At 39.1% G+C, this 27,224-nt stretch overlaps 1 protein-coding gene across 1 annotated transcript in view; it reads right to left on the bottom strand.

Moving 5' to 3' along the window:
• The window catches only part of Antxr1 (ANTXR cell adhesion molecule 1), a 217,652-nt gene that overhangs the window by 167,378 nt on the left and 23,050 nt on the right, over positions 1 to 27,224 (bottom strand). The window contains exons 2-3 of the mRNA XM_004662181.2: positions 26,951 to 27,022; positions 24,759 to 24,830 (exon numbers count right to left, since the gene is read on the bottom strand). Coding sequence (XP_004662238.1) covers positions 24,759 to 24,830; positions 26,951 to 27,022 — 144 coding nt within the window. The remainder of the gene's footprint in view (positions 1 to 24,758; positions 24,831 to 26,950; positions 27,023 to 27,224) is intronic.

The raw sequence follows: 27,224 nt of genomic DNA, 5'->3' as shown, positions 1-27,224 counted from the left end.
CTGGGAAAAACAATGTAGTGAACAGAACATACCACAGATGAAAGACACCCTTCTGTTAACTCTGGAGTCATGAAGTTCTACAACAAGCTGTAATAACCTGTTTGTCATATACAGAGATCATTACTTCTTTGGGACTTTTACCTAAGTTGTCCAAGACCATTAATGATCATTAATGATAGGATGTACACTGAAGTAAAGCTCTCTATTCATTATTTTTACTGAAGTATGTTTTGCATTTATATGTGTACATGCATGCTTATAAGTTTGTGTGTGTGTGTGTGTGTGTGTACATGTGAAAAGCCAGGGGTCAACTCAGGTGTTTCCCTCAATAGCTCTCCATCTTATTTGTTGAGGCAGGATATATTAGGGTTCTCGAAAGGAACAGGATCAATAGAATGTATATTACACAGAGGATTTATTAGACTGGCTTACAGGGTAGGGCCTGTGCTGTTCAACACTAGCTGTCTGTAGGCTGGAGAGTCCAAGACCCCAGCAGCTGCTCAGTCCATGAGGCTGGAGGCCTCAGCAGTCCCAATCTGGCACTGAAGACCTGGAGGATTCCTGGAGAGCTGCTGGTCCTCAGGCCATGTGGGAAGAATGATGTAGCTGAGTTACAATATCTGAGGACAGCAGCAACAGGGTAGATGTGTGCACCAGCAAGGCAGCCAGGCAAAAGGCCCTGTGTTCTTGCAGACTGTCTACATACAGTCCACCATGGGAAGGGTCTTTCTGGAAACACCCTCACAGACCTGCCTAAGTTTGTATATATGAAACTTGATTCCTGATCTGATTAAGTTGCCAACAGACTTAACCATCACACAGGGTCTCTCACTGAACACATTTTTCACTGATTTGGCTAGAGTAACTGGCTAATAAGACCTGGGGATCCTCTGCCTCCCCAGTTCTGAGATTACAGGTCAGTGTTGCCATGCCTGACTTTTTATGGGGGTGCTGAGAGTTCAAACTCAGGTTCTCTCTCATCTTCCCAGCCCCTTACTGAGGTTATTTTTATTTACATTGTGTACATATACAGAATTTGATCAGTTTCTTTATAATTATTGAATTTTTTTCTATAAACTGATTGACAATGTTCTTTTATTTTCTCTCTCATTCCTGATATTACTGGCAAGCTATACTTTTTGTTCTTTCAAAAATCAATTCAAGGAAGAGTTTATTGCCAGTATTTTCTTTTAAAACTTACTTTAAGTTTTGTGACATCTATTTTCCACTTTATTTATTCACTTATTTTTTTCTACTTACATTGAGCTATTCCTGTTTTGCATACAGAAGCTAATACTTGTTATAAAATCTTTTCCCCAGGAATCACAGTTCATGTATGTGTGTGTGTGTGTGTGTGTGTGTGTGTACACACACACACACATATACATACACACTTATATACACATATATATTGCCTAAGCACTACTGGAGCTACATCTAACAACTGCTGAAGCTTTGGGGTTTATTGTTCAGAAGCACCACTGTGATTTCTCTTATGGTTTTTCCTTGATCTATGGGTTCTTGTCTTTTGACTCATGAATTACTTTTTGCTTTTCTTTTCTTTCTTTTTTGGTTTTTCAAGGTAGGGTCTCTCTCATGGTGGCCTCAAACTCATGGCAATCCTCCTACCTCGGCCTTCCAAGTGCTGGTATTAAAGACATGTGCCACCATGCCCAGCATGAATTACTTTTTATTTCTAATAAATAATTCTATCTTGGAGTCTACTTTACCAAATATTTACATAGCCATTGCAATTTTTATGATTAGTGTTTGCACAATGCATATTTTCTATCCTTTCACTTTAACCCATTGCTGTATTTATATCTCAGAGTTATCTCTGGCAAGTCATACAAACTGGGTGTGGAAAGCTATTCTACCAATGTGCCCAGTGCTCCTATACTCCTGTACTCCTAGCCCTGTCCTCTCCCACACTGGCTTTGCACTGACTTGGTAGCTTGCTTCAGTGTGTAGGAGATCAGCAAACAGGACAACACTCAGGGTTCATTAAGGGCCTATATACTGGAGAATGCTTCAGCCACCAAGAGCCAAATCTGGTCCTCTAGTCCCCTGGAGATTGGGGCAGAGAGAAGAGAGAGAGGGAGAGGGAGGGAGGAGGGAGAGAGGAAAGAAAGAGAGAGGGAAAGAGGGTCTTTAGTTGTCCCAGATGTATTGCCTTTCTGTGCTAAGCCCTTCCCAAAGGACTAGAGAAACACAGCTACATAACTAAATCCAGGTAAAACCAGAGCTTTATTACTTCAAACTACTATTATAAGGAGTGTTTGTGTAATGCGACAATAGCTTAATGATATATTGTCTCTTGTTTATTTATTGAATGTCACACTCTGTCTTTTTAATGGAATATTTGTTTTTTTCTGTTTACTGTAAATGTTGACATGGTTGCAATAAAGACCCTTTGCTACTTGCTTTATAAGGGTTAGTTATTTCTTCTCTGTTATCTTCTTTTGTGGCAATGAAGTATTTCTTGATACTTCATGGTATACTACATATTCCTTTTCTTTTTTTTCCCGAGGTAGGGTCTTGCTCTAGCTCAGGCTGACCTGGAATTCACTACGTAGTCTCAGGGTGGCCTTGAACTCATGGTAATCCTCCTACCTCTGCCTTCCGAGTGCTGGGATTAAAGTCATGCATCACTACACACCTGGTTATTTATTCCTTTTACAAACATAAGTTTAGGACTTCCAGGTAAGATGATGGAATAGGAACCACACTAAACCAGCCTAGGGAGGGTTTTAAGCAAAACCCCAGCATTCTTATTCTGAAAGTGAAGGAATATGGGTTATTCTTGGACACAGCAGAGAAGGCACAGAGACCAAGATCCACCAGAAAGAAGGAAAACGGCCAGAGTCCCACTGAGATGCTTATGGGCAGCAGTAGCAGAGACCAAACAAAGGTATTTTTCAACTTCATCAGCCTTCTTGCAAAGAAATCTGAAGGAATGACAGCTGAGATCAAAGAAGAAGCTAAGGAAAGGGATACAGGTAGAACTAAACTCTCCCATCCCCCACCATCAGAACAGAGAACCTCCAGCATTCAGACCCCAGGGGCAGCACAGCCAGCACAGCTGATCAGAACTCCAGCTCCATGGCACAACACAGAGGGATTAAGGTGAGCACTCAGCATTGGTGAGATTGGAAGCCACCACAAAAGGTATGAGGCCAACTGACAAAGAAAAAAAAAAAAAAAAAAAAAAAAAGGTATATAGGCCTGCACTAGAAGATCTAATCTCTCTTTCCTTGTCAGGGCAGGTTATGGGTTATATATTCTTGGTTGGCTTTACCATTTTCAAATAACCTGTATTTGGGGGCTCAATATTCATGCTTTCAGATTTATAGGGCCTTTGTCTTTTGCTTCTGTCATTATTGGGTACAAGGTCTGATCTAGATCCCGGTTGACCTGGAACCCAATTCAGAACAGAAATCTCTACCTCTCAGCTAACAGGAGTAAGGGTGCAGAACAACACACACCCTTAGGTATTTGGACTTTACAAGACAATCTGCTTGTTTTAATCCCCACAATTGCATGCTTTGTGATGATTTTTATTGATTGTGTATATTTCTCAGTTGAAGTTTAGAATTTGCCAGTAATTTGTTCCACCCAGTCCACTAGAATACTTATTAATTAAACTCGACACTTAGAATTACTTCTGCGGCTACACTGGGGGAAAAGAGCTACACCAGGCACCTTAAACTCATATCTTTAAAGTATATAAAGGTAGTTTGCCACATGAAAGAACACTGCAGATAAGTAGAAAACCTAAGCATCAAATCAATTCAGGATGTAAAAATTGCTACATTATAATAGCAACTCAAAGAATCAAGATAATAGAGTCCCACCAAAAACATAAATCTATCAGCAATGATCACCAATGAGACTGTTTTAGATGAAATGTCTGATGAAGATTTCAAAAAGAAAAAAGATGGTATCTATACTCAAAGAAGAAAAGAAAGGAATTAAAGAAAAGAAAGGGATTAAAGAAGAATACAATCTCCTGAAAGAGAACACAGGAAACCAGCTTAATGAAATAAGGAGGTCATTAAAAGACATGAGTAAGAAAATAGAAATACTGAAGAAAATCCAGGAAGAAACCCTAGCTCTGCAGAATACAGTGAGTGAAATAAAAAGCTCTGTGGAAAGTCTCACCAGCAGAATGGATGAAGAGGAGAAGAGAATATCTAAACTAGAAGACCAGGTGGCAGATCTAATACAGTCCAACAAAGAAAAAGACAAGCTAATAGCAAGGTATGAAAGGGAATTTCAAGATATCTGGGACACTACGAAAAGATCAAATATAAGAATTCAGAGAATAGTAGAAGGAGGAATTTCAATCCAGAGGCTTAGTAGGTGTTTTCAACAAAATAACAGAAGAAAAATTTCTCCAAAATGCCAATGAAAATACAAGAAGCTTTTAGAACACCAAACAGACAAAAACCTGGAAAGAACCTCTCCTTGCCATGTTATAATTAAACTACTAAACACATAAACCAAAGAAAATGTTAGAGAGAAAACACAAATCACCTGCAAAGGCAAGCCCATCACAATAACTGCAGATTACTCAACACAAACTTTAAAAGCCAGAAGGGCTTGGAATGATGTATTCCAAGTTCTGAATGATAACAACTGTCAACCAAGATTACTTTATCCTGCAAAGCTATCTATCCAAACTGATGAAGAAATAAGGATACTGCACAATAAAAACAGGCTAAAGGAATTTATGACAACTAAACCAGCTCTACAAAAAATACTTGAAGCAATTCTTAATGCTGAAGAAAAATCAAACACACACAGGAGGATATAGAAAGAAAAAACATACACTCAAATAACAGTTAAAACAAACGAGTAAAGGGAAAACAGGAAACACTGCAAAATAAGGAGACTGATGAGAATAAATGCATACCTTTCAATGATAACTCTTAATATCATTGGTCTCATTACACCAACCAAAAGACACAGGCTTGCAGACTGAATTAAAAGGCAGGATCCTGCCATTCGTTGCCTCCAGGAAACTCATCTCTCAATAAAAGATAGACACTGTCTTAGGGTGAACAGATGAAAAATGATATTTCAAGAAAATAGGACTAGGAAACAACAGGGGTTGCTATCCTAATATCTGACAGGATAGACTTCAAACCCACATTAGTGAGGAAAGATCTTAAAGAAGGTCATTTTATACTGATTAAAGGAACATTCCAACAAGAGAACATTACAATCCTAAACATACATGCACCTAATATGGGGGCTCCCAGTTTCATCAAACAAACACTATTAGACTTAAGTTCACAGATAACATCAAACACAATTGTAGTGGGTGACTTCAGTACCCCAGTCTCATCAACTGACAGGTCATCCAGGCAAAAAATAAACAGAGAGACGTGTGAATTAAATGATGTCAAGAAACAAATGGACATAACATATCTACAGAACATTCCATCCAATGCTGCAGAATATACATTTTTCTCAGCAGCACATGTAACATTTTCTAAAATAGATCACATATTAGTACACAAAGCAAATCTTAACAAATACAGGAAAACTGGAATAATCCCTTGTACTCTAACTGATCACAATCAAACTGTAAATCAGCAACAAGAAAAGCTACAGAGAATACAGAAATTCATGGAGACTAAACAGCATACTACTGGATGATCAATGGGTCATTGAAGAAATCAAAAAGGAAATCAATAAATTCATAGAATCAAATGATGATGATAATACAACATACCAAAACCTTTGGGACACAATGAAGGCAATCATAAGAGGGAAATTTATAGCTCTAAGTGCCTATATTAAGAAATTACAGAGCTCACAAATAATTTAATGCTTCACCTTAAGGCCTTAAGAAAAAGAAGAAAAAGGCAAACTAAAAATCAGTAGGTTGGAAGAAATAACAAAGATTAGTGCAGAAATTAATGAAATAGAAACAAACAAACAAAAAAATCCAAAGAATCAATGAAACAGAGTTGGTTTTTTGAAAACATAAACAAGGTTGATAAACCCTAAGCAAATTTGATCAGAAGAGAGAAGAGTCAAAAATTCATAAAATTAGAGATGAAAAAGGCACCATTACAACAGATACCAAAGAAATTCAGAAAATTATAAGGACATACTTTAAGAATATATATCCCTCTAAACTTGAAAATATGAAAGAAAATGGATGATTTCCTTGATTCATATGACCTACCTAAGTTAAATCAAGATGAGATAAACCATTTAAATAGACCTATAACAAGTACGGAGATCCAAGAAGTTATAAAAAGTCTCCCACATAAAAACGTCCAGGCCCAGATGGATTCACTGGTGAATTTTACCAGACCTTCATGGAAGAACTAACACCAATGCTTCTCAAACTTTTCCATAAAATAGAAAAGGAAGGAATTCTATCAAACTCCTGTATGAAGCCAGCATCACCCTCATACCAACACCAGACAAAGACAGAACAAAAATAAAAATTACAGACCAATCTCCCTCATGAACATAGATGCAAAAATTCTGAAAAAAATATTGGCAAACAGAATACAAGAATATATCAAAAAAATTATTCACCCCAACCAAGTTGGTTTTATCCCAGTGATACAGGAATAGTTCAACATACTCAAATCAATAAATGCAATATATCATATCATATAAATGGTCTGAAGGACAAAAATCACATGATCATCTCAATAGATGCAGAAAGGCATTCAACAAAATCTAACAACCTTTCATAATAAAAGTCTTACAGAAACTGGAAATAGAAGGAACATATCTCAACATAATAAAAGCTATTTATGACAAACCAGTAGCCAACATAATACTAAATGGAGAAAAACTTGATGCTTTTCCACTAAATTCAGGAATACAACAAAGGTGTCCACTTTTATTTAATATAGTACTGGAAGTCGTAACTATAGCCATAAGGCAGTAGACACTCATGAAAGGGATATAAATTGGAAAGGAAGAGATCAAATTATCATTATTTGCAGATGATATGATTCCATACATAAAAGACCCTAAAAACTACCAGCAAACTGTTAGAGCTGGTAAACACTTTTAGCAATGCAGCAGAATACAAAATAAATACACAGAATAACAACAAACATGCAGAGGATGAAATCATGGAATCTCTCCCACTCATAGTTGCCTCAATAAACAAAGAAAGAGAGAGAGAGAGAGAGAGAGAGAGAGAGAGAAAGAGGAAGGAGGAAGGAAGGAAGGAAAGAAGGAAGGAAGGAAGGAAAGAAAGAAGGAAAGAAAGAAAGAATGAATGAAAGAATGAAAGAATCTTGGAATGAACTTAACCAAGGAAGTGAAGGATCTCTACAATGAGAACTTTAAAACACTCAAGCAAGAAATTGCAAAAGAGATAAGGAAATGGAAAGACATCCCATGTTCTTAGATTGGAAGAATCAATATTGTGAAAATGTCAATCTTGCCAAAAGCAATCTACACATTTAATGCAATCCCCATTAAAATTCCAATGGCATTCTTCACAAAAATAGAAAAAAAAATGCTAAAATTCATTTCAGAGCACAAAAAACCTCCAATAGCCAACACATTTTTTAGCAACAAAAATAAGGCTGGTGGTATTACCATACCCAATTTAAAGCTATATTACAAAACTATAGTAACAAAAACAGCATGATATTGGCACAAAGACAGACATGTAGATCAATGAAACAGAATAGAGGACCCGGTTATTAATCCAGGCAGCTACAGCCATCTGATTTTTGACAAAAATGCCAAAAGTATTCATTGGAAAAAAGACAGCCTCTTCAACAAGTGGTGCTGGGAAAACTAGGTGTCTACATGTAGAAAGACGAAAATAGATCCTTGTCTTTCTCCATGCACAAGAATCAAATCCAAGTGGATCAGGGACCTTAATATCAGACCTGAAATTCTAAAATTGCTAGAGAAAAAGGTAGGGGAAACCCTTCAACATATTGGTATAGGTAACGACTTTCTGAATATAACCCCAGTTGCTCAGAAAATAAAACCACTAATCTCATGAAATTACAAAGATTTTGTACAGCAAAAGACACTGTGAAGAGAGCAAAGAGATGAATGGGAGAAAATCTTTGCCAGCTACACATTTGACAGAAGATTAATATCCAGAATATACAAAGAACTAAAAAAAAACATAGAACAATAAGAAATCAAACAACCCAGTTAAAAAATGGGCTACTGAACTAAATAGAGGTTCTCATCAGAAGAAATACAGATGGCATATAAGCATCTAAAAAAGTGTTCTACATCCTTAGCCATCAGGGAAATGCAAATTAAAACTACCTTGAGATTCCATCTCTCTCCCATCAGAATGGTTACTATCTAGAAAACAAACAATAAATGTTGGCAAGGATGCAGTAAAAGGGGAACCCTTCTACACTGTTGGTGGGAATGTAATCTTGCACAGCCATTGTGGAAATCAATGTGGAGCTTCGTGAGACAGCTAAAAATAGATTAACCATATGATCCAGCTATAGCACTCCTAGGCATATATCCTAACACTTCTCACTATCTTAGAGATACTTACACAGCCACGTTTATTGCTGCTCTATTCACAATAGCTAAGAAATGGAACCAGCCTAGTTGTCTATCCACAGATGAATGGATAATAAAGATGTGGTACATTTACACAATGGGGTTCTAGTCAGAGTAAAGAAAAATAAAGTTTGCAGGGAAATGGATAGTTGGAAAGGATTATACTAAGTGAGGTAACCCAGTCCCAGAAAGCCAAACATTGCATGTCTCTCTCATATGTGGATCCTAGCTACAAATGCATATAGACTTGTGGGCGAGCTGGAACTAAAAATCAGTAGCAGAGGCCCATAAGCTAGAAAAAGGCTACAAGGGAGGGAGAAGAAGGAAGGTCTTAAAGGGATGGTATTGTATATATGTAAGTAGGTAAAGAACAGATCACAGGAAGGGGAAAGGCCTAAGCAAGGTCAGGGGAAGAGACTATATAAAAGAAGGGGGGGGTCAATCAAAATTCAAGATATTCTGAATATGACATATGAAAATATGACATACTTTCTTGAATAATGGCACATCCAGAAGCCATAGATTGTTACTAGAAAATTTTCAGTGTCAGTGATGGGATACCTTCCATTGAATTGTTGGCCAGGGATGCCCCTGTTGACTCCAAAACATTGTAGGCTATTGCCAAGGCCCTTGGTTCCCCATGATAAAGAGATGATAAGACCCTATTGCTGAAGACTTCTCATGCCTGAGTGGTAAAGTCATTGAGAAATCAACCTTGTGCTGAGCAGAAAACCTTCTCCATGTAGGCCAGCCAACTGAAAGCTAGAAAAAGCTGCACTGTATGCAGCCTTGTGGGAGACAGAAGTCACCCACAGTAAAAACAGTGGACACTGGAGGCCTTTAGTTTGGCCAGATAGTGGCATGTCTGCTCTGGGAGAAACCAACTGCTCTCCAATTGAACCTAAGTCCCCCCCTATGGGAGGGAATACATGCCTGGTCCTGAAAACCTAATCAAAAGCCTATGACAGGGGTATAAAGCCTACTCTTGTCTGGATAAATGCATCTATTACTGTCACCAAATTGCCCTGAGAGCACTACACTTAATGTTCATACTCATACATTAATGCTACTCTCACTTCTGGTTAGGAAAGCTTCTCTTTTCAGATAGTGATGACCACTGTGATGGCCCAAAAGGCGACATAGTGTTGTGAAGAAGGGATGGAGGAGTGTCTAGCACTGAAACATCTCACACCCTCCAAGGCTCGGGGTCCATTGTGGAAGAGGTGGCGGAAAGAATGTAAGAGCCAAAGGAAGGGTACCACTCCTTACATACAACTGTCTGTACAGAAATTGGCCTCAATATCCAAGACCTCACAGTGGCTAGCAATACCTACACAAGATCCTCATAATAGAAGATAAAAAGATGATGACATCCAATTAAAAGAGAGACTAGTGGAGAGAGGGAAAGGATATGATGGAGAGCAGAGTTATGAAGGGGAAAGTTGGGGAGGGAAATACCATGGTTTGTTATCTGTAAGTATAGAAGCTGTCTGTCTGTCTGTCTGTCTATCTATCTATCTATCTATCTATCTATCTATCTATCTATATATGAATACTAAAAAACATGTTTATATTGTCATCTCTTCCTTCTCCTGTTCATTTCCCTTTAGCTACTACTCACTGAATTCAATGTGCATCCTTACTTTATCACTAGATATCATATGCAAACCATGCCATTTCCCAAATAATATAAGAACATGTTAACATTTTACATCCATCTAAGTCACTCTCACCATGTGTACAAGTATAGTATGTTTCATTTATATATTTATGATAAATTCCAAAGCACAGAAGACCTTCTAGTCTTCTAGTGATACATGCCACAGCCCCAGGGATCCCTGAACACATGGACAGTGCTGAGCCCTCTGGGCATTGTTGTTTCCCATACATGCAGGCCTAGCATATCCAGTGATTTTTTTGTTTTTTGTTTTCAAGGCAGGGTCTCATTCCAGTCCTGGCTAACCTAGAACTCACTCTGTAGCTCCAGGCTGGCCTTGAGCTCATAGCAATCCTATTACCTCAGACTCTCAAGTGCTGGGACCAAAGGTGTGTGCCACCTGAGCTTTCCAGTGATTAATATATATTTCAGTCCAATCTTATTCAGGAATATCATTACTTCTTACTTGCTGTAATTGATGTGGTGTCACAGGTCTTGGAACCTCTTGGCAATGCCTTCATATAGGCTCAGTGCTTTCTGGCACATATTACTTTGTGTGGTATACCTTTTCTGTTCATGTTTGCCACCCTCAAACAGAATGTCATTTCCACCAGAACTACACACGGTGCACTCTGGTCATAACTGTAGCCTGAAGCAAGACAGCAAAGCTGAGTGGATTTCTGTTCTTCTCAGTATCACTGATATACTTGTTCTACCTTAAATCCTAGCAACCTTACAAGTTTTTTCCCTACACCCATAAAATGCGTATTTTTTCACCTTTTTGCCAAAGAGAAGTGCTTTATAACTTCTCCTTAGTATATTCACATAGCCAGCATCACCAATCTTGTACATTGTGGAAACAGAAAGTAAGATAAGAGAATTTAACAAAAGCAATATTGTACAACTACAAGCAATATGATCATTGAAACAACAACTGGGTCACCAATGGGCATTCTGTACCCAGCATGGATATGTGGGGTAAAAAGTGACTCACATCCTAGTCTGGGTAGACAGGGATGGTGCAGGACTTAATCACAGTACTCAGAAAAATATTCATAGTTTACAACTTATGAATTATTTCTTGAATTTTCTACTTCACGTTTTCAGGCTACAGGATTACATGAACCAAAATAAGAAAAAAAAAATGCAACAAATGGAATTAAAACTGCGGATAGGGTGAAGGCATGGGGTAATTTGTATCACAATAAGAGATGATAAACAATAGTCTTTTGTGTTTCCCAAATGATTATTTATGGGGCTATCCTTTTCTTCATTTTTTTCACCTGTTTCACACCTAATACCATTTCCTCCACCCTGAAGAGTTCTTTACTTTTTGTCATGTCAATTTGTTGGTAATGATTCTTATCAACAAATGAAATTATTTGCTGAAAATATTCTGATTTTGCCTTCCCTTTTAAGGCTTTCTCAGAAGAATATAGAATTCTGTTTACTTTTTTTTCATCTCTTTAAGGATATTTATTTGTCTTCTGGATTTGTATATAGGTATTTTTGAAGAACACTTGTTATTTTCAGCATTGTTCCTCTCTTTGTAATAAGTATTTTCCTTTCTCCTTTCCCTGCTTAAAATTATTTTCATAACTTTGATCATGATGTATGTTACTATATTTGTATGTGTCCTGAATGGGGGGGGGGGTCTTAGAGATTCTTGGATCTGCACAAGGAACAGTGTTCAGAATTGCAGGAGTGTGTCAGACCACCTGATACCCACACTAGAGGCCCTGTTGTCCTTCCCCCACATGGTTTCTTCATTCTCAGCTTCTTTTGTCTGAAATATCTCTATTCACTTTTGTTTGTTTGGCTTTTTTTCTGTAGTTGTTTTGCTTTGGGAGGCAAGTTCTCATCTAGCCCAGGTTAACCTGGAACTCACTTGGTAGCCCAGGCTGGCCTATCTAAGCCTCTATTATGATAGGCATGAACCCAACACACCAAGCTCTTTACTTGTTTTAACTTTCTTAATCTTTTCTGTGCATGGTTCAATCTGCTGTTAATCCCACCTAATGACTGTTTACTTCAGAATTTCTGAATTTTCAGTTCTGCAGCTTTCACTTGATTCTCTGAATTTTCACTTTCAATACCTCTGTCCTCCCCAGTAAATTTAGAAATTCTTTATTATATTTATAACACTTTTTTGATTTAAAATCCCTGTTTGCAAATTCCAAGACCTTCATCACCTATGATTTGCTTATCTTACTGTTCTTCCTTATTATGGGTTGTATTTCCTTCTCCTTTCTCATGTATCACAACATTGTTGTTGTTTGTGAGATAGGATCTCATGTAGTCTAGGCTGGCCTTCACTGCATTATGTAGCTGTCCTTGAACTGCCTTTACCTCCTCCTACCAGACTCACTGGTCCTCAAGTTTTCAGAGGAGTCTTGTGCCTCTGTCTCCCATCTTGCCTTACGTGTGCTGGGATTACAGACACCTGCCAGAGCGCTGGCTTTTAAGCAGGATCTGGGAATCCAAACTCAGGTACTCTCACTTGTATGACAGGTGCTTTATCTACTAAGCCATCTCTGTAGCCCCTGAATAATTTCTTGGAGATGTGATCTGTTTTGGCTCCTTCATGCCAACTATGGTTCTCTACTGGAGATAGTAATACTTTTGTGTCACACTTCATAGCATTGCTGAGCAGGAGGTAGGAGTGGGTAGGAGAATTCTAGATCTACACAAGATAATCCAACCCACAAGTCATACGTGAGCACATCTATTTGCAAAGATACAGATGGGGTAGATCACCAAGATGATGTAAGGATGTGGTATACTGATAACTCACAAATCACAGTAGGAGTTTAAACTCTCTGTCAACTACTTCCTCATTCCTGGGACAAAAAACCCAACCAGAAATAACTTAGACAAGGAAGGGGTTTATAGTTTTAAAGGCAAGTTTCATCATGGCAGGGGGAAAAAATGACAGACAAAAAGCTGGCATCACATCTTCACATCAGGAGGGAAGAAGAAAGAGGAGAGAGAAAAAGAAAGAGAGGGAGGAGAAACAAAGAAGGGAAGGAACAAATGAATGGAGGAAGGGAAAGAGAGAAAGGAAGAAAGGAAGGGAGGGAGGAAGGAAGGAAGGAAGAAAGGAAAGGAGGAAGGAAGAAAGGAAGGAAGGAAGGAAGGAAGGAAAGAAGGAAGGAAGGGAGGACGGATGGAAGGGGAAGAAAGGCAGAAAGACAGAAAGGAAGAAAGGGAAAGAGAGGAAGAAAAAGAAAGAAGGAAGGGAAAGAGAGATGAAGGAAGGAAGCAAGGAGGGAAGAAAGAAAGGAAGAAAGGGAAAGACAGAGAGGAAGGGAAAAAAGAAGGAAGGGAAAGAGAGAGAGGAAAGAAGGAAGGAAGGAAGGAAGGAAGGAAGGAAGGAAGGAAGGAAGGAAGGAAGGAAGGAAGGAAGGAGGGAAGGAAGGAAGGAAGGCGGGAAGGTAAGAGAGAGAAAGACTAGGATATAACACCTCAAGGTCCAACCTAATGAAATGAACTCTTCCTCCAGCAAGGCTCCACCTCTCAAAGGCTCTACAACCTTCATGAATAGTGCCACCAACTTGCAATTAAGTATTCAAAACCTATGGGGATTATTTTACATTCAATCCAGAACAAATTCATATACTTTCTTCAGTCTCTCCCAATTGAGCTATTTCAGAACTGTGCTCATACACCTTCTTTTCTTTTATGAGCAAATCAGCAATGCCTATTCACATACCCTGAGATCAAACACGCACCCTTGACCAGTTATAGGGCATGAAACAACAGCAAAAAGAAGGAAAGTAACCATTCATAAATAAAGAAATGAGTACGTGGTGGTACATCCTTATGTCAGATTATGATAGAACAGAAAATGTACAATGATTAACGTGAAACAAGCATGGCTACAGGTATGTACACAGAAAACATCTCAAAAACATGGCATTAAGTTTAAGAAAATTCACCTATTATAATCATGTTTCATAAAGTTTAGTGTGAAAATATATTGTTTATGGGTATATAAACATATAACATTAAAATTATGAATCCCAAATTCAAGAGAGCAATTCTCTCTTCTGAAGAAAGAGGATGTGTCCACAGGAGGTGTGACTTATGACATTTTATTTCACAAGCTTGGTAATGAGAAATGGGGTACATTATTCTTTGCTCTAATACTTGAAAAAAAATTTTGGCTATAGATTGAACCCAGGGACTTGTGCATACAAACCAAGTGCTTTACCACTAAGCTCTATCCCAGCCTACTTTTATTACACTCCAAACATTTAGTAATTTATAAAATAATCTTGCTTTCATAAGAAGCAAAGACAGGGCTGGAGAGATGGCTTGGCGGTTAAGCGCTTGCCTGTGAAGCCTAAGGACCCTGGTTCGAGGCTCGGTTCCCCAGGTCCCACGTTAGCCAGATGCACAAGGGGGCGCACGCGTCTGGAGTTCGTTTGCAGAGGCTGGAAGCCCTGGCGCGCCCATTCTCTCTCTCTCCCTCTATCTGTCTTTCTCTCTGTGTCTGTCGCTTTCAAATAAATAAATTTAAAAAAAAAAAAAAAAAAAAAAAAGAAGCAAAGACAGACTTGAGGTTTGTGGGAAGCTACTCAGGGTCTACCAAAGCTTAGCCTCTCCCAGTAGAGCTATCTCAGCACCGTGCAAGGAGCTCCAAGGCTCATCTGGTCAACCCACTGGCAGCAAGGAGTCACAAGGCAGGTGACACATTGGACTGTCAGGTGACCAATGCCAAGTTTGTTTTGGGGAAGGACACAAAAAAGTTTCTTGAGTTTGGTTGCTGGCTTCAGAATCCAGACTACAATCATTCTTGGGTTCTGCTGGTTACTTCCAAAGTTGGCCTTGCCACTTTCAACCAGATGGCAGTACTTTTCCTGTCCATTTTATCCTTCATTTATTTGTCCTCATTACATGGGGACAACACATAAAGAAACACATGACATTTCCTGAATATTGTGAAGTGTTAGGGCACCCTATGGTGGGCATAGAAGAAGGGAGACTCTGGAAAACATGGTGGTGGAGCTCAGTAATAAGGTCCTGGGGCAAAACCTAGATTCTCTCAATCTCATCTGTAGGACCCGAGTTTTGTATGTAATAGCACTGAACACAAAGATACAGAAGACATATAACTTTTTTGTTTTTTTTAAGAATAAATTATACTCCAAAATTTGAAAAAGAATCCAACATGACTTTTATAGGAAATAAATGCTGGCATATTATAGGATAGACTAGAAATATGGATGCTTTATTAAAAAATGTTTTATTTTATTTATTTGAAAAAAGACAGAGAGTAAGGCAAACAGAAAGAGGGAATGAGTGCAAAAGGGCCTCCTGCCACTGCAAGCAAACTCCAGATACATGTGCCACTTTGTGCAACTGACTTTACGTGGGAGCTGGAGAACTGAACCCAGGTTATCAGGCTTTCAGGCTTGGCAAGCAAGCAAGCACCTTTAACCCCTGAGCCATCTCTTCAGCCCACAGATACATTTTTAAGTAAAAGAACTTTGAAGAAGTTTCTTGTTCTTAATGAACTATATCAAATGATACCTCAGAGCCGTAGAGATGTAATTTCATTCTCTTCTACTAACCAAGGAGCTCTAGATGCAGAGTTTGAGAAACATGGACCATACATCCTCACAGTGTGTTTTCTCTGCTCAACTGCACCAAGGTGGGCTGTGCTACCATCACTGTCATTCAAGCTGGGGAGCTTATAGACAAATGTGCTTTAGAGACAAGGCCTGAGCTTGTCTGAAAGAACTCTTTATTTTTCTAAATTGTTACATGTGTGTGTATGTGTAAATAAGGGTGTGCACATGGATGTCAAAGGACAACTTGGAGTGTCCTCTCTTTCTGCCTTCTTCTTTTTTTTAAATTTTGTTTTTTTCGAGGTAGGGTCTCACTCTGGCCCAGGCTGACCTGGAATTCACTATGTAGTCTCAGGGTGGCCTTGAACTCATGGCAATCCTCCTACCTCTGCCTCCCGAGTGCTGGGATTAAAGGTGTGCGCCACCACGCCCAGCTTTCTGCCTTCTTTTTGAGAGAGGGTCTCTCACTGTTTTGCTGCTGCATGTTCATCAGTATAGTTGGCCCAAGAGCTTCTAGCTTCTGCTGGCTCCACAATGTACAACTTTGCCTCAGCTTTACATGTATGTTGGGGAACTGAACTTTTTTCCCAAGAAAGTCTTGTTAGAACCATTAGGCAAAGAAAGCAACCATGACCATCTACCTAAAGCTCCTGTCACCATGACTTCCCCACCATGATGGACTGTCTCCTGTGTACACTGTGAGCCAGAATAGTCCTTCCTTTCTTAAGCGGAATTTTTTCAGGTATTTGTTGCAGCAACAAGAAAAGTAAATGATATATGTGGGGCTATTGTTTCCACTTCATTAGATGAGGAAAGCGATCTGGGGACTGGTACATAGCCCTCATTAAAGATCACACGTGGACATGTAGCTCCCTCCACCTCAGTGTTCATAGGTAACAGACTAGGCAGCATGTGCAGAGGCAGGGCACACTGGGAAAACTATGTGAAGTAGGGGAAAAATTGCTAGATTGAAAAATTGAATTTTGTGAATAAAACTACTGTTTCTGCTGAGTACATGGGTAGATTTGGGCAAACAATCTAGGTCCTCTGGGAATCATTTTCCTCAGCAGTAAAATGAGGTCAGTAGGTTGGATAAGATATAACTTTTTGACCCATGGTTGTTTTATTACGTTTCATGTTGGAATCTTGCAAAGTTTGGAAGAAAGGTGATATTTCCAGTCAAAGACAATCATCTGGGTATAGACATTTTAACTTCCACTTCCCTTTCTAGCTAAACTAGCATAGTAGAGAAATTGTTTTCTTCACTGCTGGAAGGACTCAAGCCAAAATCTTAACATTCCCATGTGAAATAGAGCTGCCAAGGTCAGGGTAAGGGAAGTTCACATCACCCCATGATTCCATGTCAGGAGAAGCATGGCCAGTGGGGTGCCCAGCCCAGTGACCTGCTAGTGGGTGTGTCAGGAGAGGGGATTCCAGCCCAGTGAGGGGTAACAGGAGGAGCCCCCAGCCCAGCCCGCTAGCAGCTGCACTGGAATCCCCTTCCCCTGCTTCCCCTTTACTTTGGAATGGTTGCAGGATCTCTAAGAAAAAAATACATTCCTACTAAATTTTCTCATTTTCTTTAGCCCAAGTTTTAACATTTGAACAAGGAATTGGTATGACTTCTAACAGATCAAAGCCCAGTGCTGAAAAACTGACTTGATTCTTGTCTCCTCATTATCACTAGGCCCTTTGGCCCTTTGGCAGCAGAGCGGTGGGGGCCAGTTAGAGAATCTGAGGGAATAATTTATTTCAACATGAGCTCACATGAGGAGCAGGGAAGGGGGCACATGTAACAAATTCCAACTGATATTTATGACAAAGACATTCCATCTCTACCACAGTAGCAGGTCACACATGTCAGGACCCATGCTAAAACATGTTCAAAGGATTTAAATAAAAAGGATGAATTATAGATTGGAATGTGAAGGAGATAATGAGCAAATCAAAATGCTAATGAGCCAACAGAAGAATTATAATCAAAAACAGAAGAAAAATAAATTTAGTTGGTGAAGTTTGTCTTCTGATAGACTGAGTACTATTAAAGTCAATTACAATATTAATGGCAAGACTCATACCTAGACATAGTCTGTTAACATTTTAAGAAATTTTTAAGCAAAAGAAAAAAGTTTTAAAGCATCAAGAAAGGAAAAGCCATGCCACCTGTGGAGGAGGACACCACACCATTTCTTTCTTCCAATGCATGGAGGTTGACAATATGCCATGATGGTTAGAGAATTCAGAGGAAAAGACAGTCAAACCATAAAAAGTTCATATTCAGTTAAAGTATTTACCTGAAGTACTCCTTCCCACCCTGTGACTCTTATGATCTTTCTGGTCCCTCTTCTGAAAGTTCCCTGAGCCTTGGCGGGAATGTTTTAAGTCAACTTTAGTGTGGAGCTCTCTGCAAACCCAGATTTTCTACTTTGATAAGTTTTGAGTTTCTCAAATGAGCAGAAATTCTCAGGTAAGTATAGTCAGAAAGCTTAATATTCACATTTTCCAGAAAAATCTCACCTAAAAAAGACTCTCAGCCACGCATGGTAATCCCTGAAATCAGGAGGCAGAGATAGGAGGATCACCGTGAGTTCAAGGCCACCCTGAGAATGCAGAGTGAATTAGTGAATTCCAGATCAGCCTGAGCTAGAGTGAAACCCTACCTAGAAAAACCAAAAAAAAAAAAAAAAGACTTTCAAGACTGAGATATTAACCAACAATAAAAACAATTAAGTTCCAGAAGTGTGTATGTCATGTATATCTAATTAAATTGGTAAATCTTACACTCAATTTACTAAATTAGGATCATTTTGTAATATTTTATTGATTTATTTACTTATTTGAGAACAAGTGAGTGAGAGAAACAAAGAAAATGGACACTCCAGGGCCTCTAGCTATTGCATTTGAACTCCAGACACATGCACCACCTTGTGCATCTGGCTAACATAGGTCCTAAGGAATCGAACCTGGGTCCTTTGGCTTTGTAGGCAAACACTTTAACCAGTAAGCCATCCCTCCAGCTCCAAAATAATCATTTTTGATTTGCTTAAAATATAATGCAAGTTTGCCTTTTAAAAAAGCTAGCAAAGGGAACCAGCACATATTATTTAATCCTTCCATAAGCAAAATTCATTGCCAATTGTTATTAGAACAAAAACAAAACTGTAGCTTTCCAGTCACTAGAAAATTAGACAAAACAGCAATGAAGGATAAAAAATAAATGAAAATATAAACAAAACTCAATTTTAATAATATCAATTTGGACAAAGGATATAAAACAAAATATTGAAGAAAAACGATTATTTTATACTAGTTAGAAGTAAATTTTGATAAAATATGTGATCTATATCATATGAAAATTATAAGTCAATGTATTTGGAAATTACAATAAAACAGTGATGGTAACAAATATTTAAATGTCTATCATCATAGATGAAAAATATATTCAACAAAATTTAATCCCTATATTATTTACATGGGACTTTTTTACTCATCAAAGCATATATATTTTCTAAAATCACTGCATGATATATAAAATGTGATTCCTTCAGTAATATGTAATATACCAACAAAAATTAAAATTATTTAAACTACATTTTTTGATAAAAATAGAATGACTCTGGAAATTCAGATAAAGGTCAAAAAAAAAAAAAATCACATGGGAGATGCTGGGACAATGGCTCAGCAGTTAAAGGTGCTTATTTGCAAAGTGTACCTGCCCAAGTTCAATATCCCAATAACCACATAAACCACTTGTGTCTGGAGTTCATTTGCAATGGCAGGAGGCTCTGGCATGCCCATACTCATTTTTTCCCTCTCTCTGTGTATTCTATGGCATACAAAATTTGTTACCATCTGCCAGTTATGTTTTTCAACTTAGGACACTGTAGCTCAGCATGGTTTGCTGCAAAGTAAATGACTCAGATCAAATTTGGAATCCAGAAATAAGAAAATGAGTTCTGCCACTTGCCAGTTATTTGACCTCAGTGTTCTTATCTGTGAAATGGAAGTCACCTCAGTCAGGACAGCATATGTTTGCTGTGTCTACAGTTCTAGCTGACAATGACAACAAAAAAACTGGTTAGAAGAAGAAAGCAACCACAGGAAGAGGACAAAACAGACAAAGTTGGGGTTAGGCTGGGAGAAATGGCCCTCAGGGTCATGGGAGTGGCTGAGATGTCCTCTAAAAGGCCAAGGAAGTCCCCTTAATTTCAGGAACCCCAGGAGAGAAGGGTCCTTGTGGTTCAAAGAATGTGGGCAGAATTTCCACCCTTATCTTTTTACTCTGGCTTAGCCTCAAGTAGCCCCAGAGGAGAACTGCATAGTAGCAGTGAGGGTACCTCAAGCCCCAGAGACAAGCTTGTCTTGGCTAGATTGTTGAGGGGAGTTTAGAGATTTGAAACTTGAGAAAAGGCCCCTAATTATGTGCATAAAACTATGTACCAAGGTCCTTTCCTGAGCCACGCAGCAGCAGATTCAAAAAGATTCAGCAAGAGTCTGTAAACCAAGCCGACACTGAAGTGTGTAGGCACAAAAGAGATAGAACTGTGGTCTGACCCAGACCATGCCTATTGTTGACTGAAGCAAATAAAAGAAAAATTCCAGAGTTTAAACACAATTTATACATACTTTCTTAAAAATTCAAGTTACACTTGAATTACACAAGTGAATGAGACAACAAGAAAAGCACCTCTAAAGGATGACCAATGCTTATGAATAGCAACCCTGAAATGTTGGAATTATAATATAGATATAAAAGTAGTCACAGAGACTATTCCATGAAATTATGGTGAATACTGGGAATGAAGAGACAGACACAAACACTTCAAAATTAAAAAAAAAAAAAAGTAGTTTTGGAACTATAAAACCAAGTGTTTGTAAAAAAAAAAAAAAAAAGTACATATACTCAGCAGTAGAAGGAAGATGGTAGAGGAAAGAATCAATGAAGCCAGGCGTGGTGGCACATGTCTTTAATCCTTGTACTCAGGAGGCAGAGGTAGGAAGATCACCAAGAGTTCAAGACAACCCTGAGACCACATAGTGAATTCTAGGTCAGCCTAGACTAGAGTGAGACTCTACCTTGAAAAAAAAAAAAAAAAAAAGAAGCAATGGACGACAGGTCAGGTCATCAGAAGTCACTCAATCTGAAGAACAGAGATTAAAAGAAAATGAGGCTAAACTTCAGGGACACCATAACAGGTACAGAAGATATACCATGTGCATTGTTGGAATCTCAGAAAAAGAAGAGAAAATCATAAGTATATTAAAAAAATTAAACAGTAGGGGCTACAGACTTTCCAAACTTGGTGAAAGACATGAACTCAGAGATTCAAGAAGTCAATTGAAAGTTGGGTAAACTCAAAGAAAACCATGCCCAGACACTTTATAACCAAACTGCTGAGAACTGAAGATAAAGAAGACATCTTAAAAGCAGTTCAACAAACTCTTCATTACATATAAAAAATAATGATTGAAATGACCATAGTAGCTATCAGGAACTGGAGTGACAATGGATTCAAAAGGATGAATATGAAATTCTTTAGCAGATGCAAGATACAAATCATATTATTTTCTGTCATTTCCTTAAAATATCTTTTTTTTTTGGTTTTTCAAGGTAGGGTCTCACTCTGGTCCAGGCTGACCTGGAATTAACTCTGCAGTCTTAGAGTGGCCTTGAACTCAAGGCAATCCTCCTACCTCTGCCTCCCAAGTGCTGGGATTAAAGGCGTGCGCCACCATGCCCGGCCTTAAAATATCTTATCACACTGTAGTTTCTTTCCATTTTATTTCTTCAACTTTCCCATAACTTCCCCCTATGCATATTTGATAAAAAGAGTATATAAGAATATATTGCAAATAAATGCCTATTATTTCTCTTAATTTACTTGTAATCTTTTGGTCTTGTTAAAATTAAAATCTTGATCATTTATATTTTATTATTTTAAAATAATTTTAATTTGGGGGTTTTTTTGAGGTAGGGCTTGCTCTAGCCCAGGCTAATGTGAAATTCACTATGTAGTCTCAGGTTGGCCTTGAACACAAAGCAACCCTCCAACCTCTGCCTCCCAAGTGCTGGGATTAAAGATGTGCACCACCACACTTGGCTTACCTTGTTATTTAACAAAGTTTTTAACCCTAGAAATTTCCTCAAATGCATACAAAAGGTAAGACTGGATACTATAAGCAATACAAAAGATAGAGATTTCTGTGCCCAACTCAGTCAGACATAGTAGGAGCCTGAGAGAACTGATCCTTGTAGCCCATCTCCTGAGAAGGTATCTGAGTAAGATTGCTTGCCCACATCACCTTTGTAGGTGACAAGGGACACATGGCAATGAGCCACACCATGGTCAAGTTGTTCAGTTACCACATGAGCCTCAAATAGTCTCTGACTGTCATCTGAGGCACATTTGCCCAAGTTAAAGTCTCTTTCCAGCAAAGAAGAGATTCTAAACTATGTAATCTCCTCAGTACAGGAAAACAACAGTAATGAAGTTAAGGTGACTATTTAACAAACCAAAATGGATCAGAATCATTCAGATTAGTGTTTGTGCATCCTTGACCACTTTTGGCCTCCTGAGTCCCCAAGGCCATGGACAGTAGCTCATGATATATCAGGAGCTACTTCAATTAGGTCTCTTGGCCAAACTCTAACACTGAGAGGGTACTGAGCAGGAAGCAACACTTGGCTGCCTCGGGTTGCAACAGGATGTGAAGGGCAGATCAAATCTGATTCTGGTCTTCATCAAATAATGTGGGCATCCTCCGCTAGAAGCTCAGCAGCCACTGACAGGTATTAGCACTAGATTCTCCAGTTATCCAAATAGGCAGGGCAAACAACTACAGAAACTATATCACAGCTGACCGAGCCATTCACAGCCCAGCGCACCAGTTGTGGGCACTAGGACATGTCTGGCTTAGTCTTGGAGACAAGCAGGTACTCCTGGCAGGACTGACCAGGCTCCCCTTCCCTTAGGTCTTCATCTCTGAAAAGAAGACATCCCTGCCAGCGGATGATGTATGGACTGAGCAGGATCTCGAGTCTTGCACAAGACTACAGACACTTCCTTGGAGCCTCTCAAAATACTTGGTCAACCCTGAAGGAGACCCACAAGGGCTTTTAAATTTTAATATTCTTTGTCAAACAGAGGTGCATGGTGAAGTGGACACAATGTGGAGCCTGGGACTAACTTGGGTTCTGCACAGTGTCCTTAGGAAGGCCAGATGACCTCAGTGTTTTCTCTGAGTAAGGAATGAGAATTTTTTTTTTTTTTTGGTTTTTCGAGGTCGGGTTTCACTCTAGCCCAGGCTGACTTGGAATTCACTATGGAGTCTCAGGGTGGACTCAAACTCATGGCAATCCTCCTACCTCTGCCTCCTGAGTGCTGGGATTAAAGGCATGCGCCACCACGCCCAGCGAGAACTATTTTTTAATGTAATTTTATTGATTTATATGCAAGCAGAGAGCAATAAAGAGAGACAGACAAACAATGGGTGCCACAGGGCCTCCATCTGCTATAAATGAACTCTGAATGCATACACTACTTTGTGCATTTGGCTTTATGTGGGTACTTGGGAATCAAACCTGGGTCTTTAGGCTTTGCAGGAAAGTGCCTCAACCACTGAACAATCTCTCTAGCCCCAGAAAGCTGTTTTTAAAGTGGGGTTTCTGTGCAACTCAATAATGTGCATGCATATTGGGGAGGAGAGAATTTTAAAACAAATGAAAACAGAAGCATGCCAGCTGTGATTTGCTGATCAGTGCCAGAAAGCTTGTAAGCTATATTCTCACTTCTATACAAAGAATGTCATAAAGTGTTTCTACTCTTCCTATACTTGGTGTGGTTTGAGTGTATTCTCCAAAGGTTCATGAGTGGGAAGTACGGTCCTCACTATGTAGATGCTGGAGGTGGGGAAACCTTCTGGAGGTGGGGCCTAAAGGGAAGTAATGAAATCACTGGAGGTGTGGCCTTTGGAGGAGATTAATGTAGTTTGTGCCAGATCCAGATTTGTTCTTGCATGAGTGAGCTGGGTGAAGAGTGGCCCTAGCCCTTGTGGTCTCTTCCCTGTGATAACATGGGTCACACTTGCTTTGTGGAGGGCCCTCATCAGAGTGGAGCAGGTGATGGTCTATGCACTTGAATTTACAGAAATAAGAACTAAAATAAACTTCTTTTCTTTATAAGGTACCCATCTTTAGTGTTTTGTTAGAGGAACAGAAAATTCATTTGCCCTTCCTGCATGTCTTTTTCCAACACACACATATGTAAGTCTGTCAATAATCAATAAGTAATGTCAATAGTGTATCCCCCACAGTACCTCCCTCATGTGGACTGTGTCACATTTTTTAAAAAGTGTGCAGTATCATGAGTATAAGGAAATTGTCTCATCCCCTCCAACATGTCACTGTAATTATGAATAAAAGACATGTATCTGTTATTGCTCATCTTCACTGGCAAGCAAAATGTGGTAAAACAAAACAAAACAAAACTACTAGGAATGTTTGCTAAGTGAGGTCTCATTACTCCTTTTAAGTCATCAACATTTTACACAACTGATTCAAATTTCATTCTATTTTGTGGCACCTTCTCTTACGCTCTCTGACATTGGTGATTATGTATGACAGCATTTTAAGCTCTGACTTTTCTCATGGAACATTCACTGTATTTCTGAAGTCATGATTGACAAAATAAACCTAGTTTAAGCTGAAGAAAATAGGACCTAAAGAATTTGGTTTTGCTGACATTTAGTTCCAACTTAGCAAACTACTAATCAAACATAAGATTTATTTCAATGTGCTATAGTACCTGATAAAACTTCACCAGCATCAAAAAAAATTCTATCAAAACTCACTGTGGAGTAAACTAGCAAAATGGTCAGAATCAAAGTTAAGGCTTAAATTAACAGTGAGAAATAATCAACAAACTGAGGTACCAGGGCACAATCTTAGGAAGAGATGGATTTTATAATGACAGTGGGGTGAGAAGTCTTCTTACCTGTCCTCAGTTAGTTTCATTAAGGTTGTTCCTCGAGTAGAGAAGACAATGAAGGACATTCTTAGCTGTGGGCTGCCAAAGAAGAAGAAGAAGAAGCTCTATTAGGGAAGACAGAATACCTATGGCAGTAGAATTCAGTTCTGGAAAGAATGGATTTGAAATGTGGGAAGGCTCTGTGGTGGTCTGAATGTAAATATTCCCAATAGTTTCAGGAATTTTTGATTAAGCTTCTTACTTAAGTCTCCAGCTAGTGGAGTCTTTGGGAGGTGTACTTCTGGGGGCTGGTCTTGAGTCCAGCACTGTGTGTTCAGAGCCAGCTACTCTTATCCCTTTGCTGTGGGTGTGTGATAAATGAGCCAGCACCAAGAGGAGCTGTGTCAGAGCTCACAATGCTCACACCAATTTTATGGAAGATCTTCACAACTTGATGCAGTTGCACACATGAAAGCCACCATAGTTGTATGACCCCAGCAAGGGGTAACATTGCCTTCTTGCTTTTACCACCGAGTGTCCCTACTTACTGGGAAGTAGTTCCTGCACAGTTCACAGCAATACTCAAACCTGCCTGGGAAGGTGGTATCAAGATCACACAGGGTGTTACCCACAAGGGACATGGCATCAATGACCACCATGACTTGCCAAGGTTTGAGGTATGTTCACAGGATATGAGACATTCAATCTAACCCAGAACAGCTGTGGGTAATCCAAAATGAGTTGGTTATCCTGTAACACCAACCCACAAGTCTACTAAGTGTGCTGACTGTACCAGCATGATGCATGATTCAGGTAAAATTTTAGTATTCTCTTTATAAAAATGCACTTGTTAACATGAGAGAGAGAATATTAAAACTGTTTCCCTTACACAAAAACTCCTGATGGAGGTGGGGAAATAATGCTGCTTTCTGAAGCCATAAGTTGTTGCAGGAAAACCCCAGTCCTGGGGTAAGATAATTCTCAATGATTGGTCAGGGAGAGTCCTAAGATCCCTAAAACAAGACTGGCTATTGCCAAAGATCTTGTTTTCCCATCAGGACCAGATGGCAAGAACCTATTGCTAAAGACACCACATGCTTCAGTTGGGGGACAACTGAGAAATCAAGGTGGAACTGAGCTAGAAGCTTTCTCCCTGCTGGTGAACTGTCATACAGTTGGAAAGTGCCATGCAGGCTGCTGGGGGAGAAGTCATCAACTGCTTTAATCAGCAGTGAATCTACCCTGTGAGCTATACAACTGATCAGCTAGTGAAGATATACCCAATGGCACAATAGTGCATGACTGTTATAGGGGTAACCACATGCACTCATATTGGATTTGAGGCATGCTCCATGGATGAGTACTCGTGCCTGAAATTGAAAACCTAGTCAAAAGCCTATGGCTGAGAAGGTCTTAGGACCCAAGTTGATAAGCTATTACCTTTGTTAGACTAAGTGGATATGCTGTGCCCATAAAATTGCTCTCTAAATATTTATATCATATTTATTCCCATTTGTTAGTACTGCTCTCACCTTTGGTCAGTGAAGGTTCTTTTTGCAGAAAGTGGTGACTACTGGGGAGACTCAAAACTCATCAAAGTGATGAAAATAAGTAAGTGTTGAATGCTTAGCACTAAATAAGACATCACTATTATACCGTTCAAGGCTTGGTGAACATTTCAGAAGAGGAAACAGAAAGAATGAAAGAGTCAGATGGTAGAGAGGATCATTTTGGGACCCTCTATATATGAAGTTTTCATTGCATTCATAATTTCATAGCTGCTTCAGTTACCTGCACAATTGAACTCATCAATATTTCAACATGGATGATGGAGGAGAGCAAATAACTAAATAAATACAGAATTATTTGCTAGAAAGAAAGTGTTCAGTGGAAGGGAAGAAAAGGAGGAACGAAAGGTAATGGAAGGGGATCATGATCAAATTATAGTATGCTTATATATGAAAATTGTCAATAAAATGATTAAAGACCAAAATGTTAGCCCTAACAATTACAACTGGCTACTTCTGGAAACACAAGGGCAAAGCTACTCTAATACACTATACAAATCAAAGTGAACAGCCCCTTTACCCAGGCTTGACAGCTTCCTTGATCAAAAAAGCATCCCCTGCCCAAGGTGGCTAGGAGTTAGCTGAGCAGCAGACCAACTGCTCTCACTTATGCTGGCTACAAGAGAAGCAAATGCCAGGAGACTCTCTTACCTGATGAACTTATGAGCCAACTGTTCCACAAAGTAGTAGATCTCATTCCAGTGGTGCAGAACACTTCCTGACCTGGGAAACAAAGCAGGCACTGCTGTTATCACTTTGTGTGATTTTTCTTTAGTTTATTACTCTATGAATAACCAGTAGCTGTCCTCATTATATGACTGATGTAACCATGGAAATTATCTAAACGGCTGACCCCCCCCACCCCATCTCCCACTGTCCCATCACAGCTCCACATTAACATGTTGAAAAGGATGCAAGCAAAGAG

The sequence above is a fragment of the Jaculus jaculus genome, chromosome 6 (assembly GCF_020740685.1).
Source record: "Jaculus jaculus isolate mJacJac1 chromosome 6, mJacJac1.mat.Y.cur, whole genome shotgun sequence".
Lineage (NCBI taxonomy): Eukaryota > Metazoa > Chordata > Mammalia > Rodentia > Dipodidae > Jaculus > Jaculus jaculus.
Note: the sequence above shows the minus strand (reverse complement) of the source record. Positions and strands in the feature narration are given on the sequence as shown.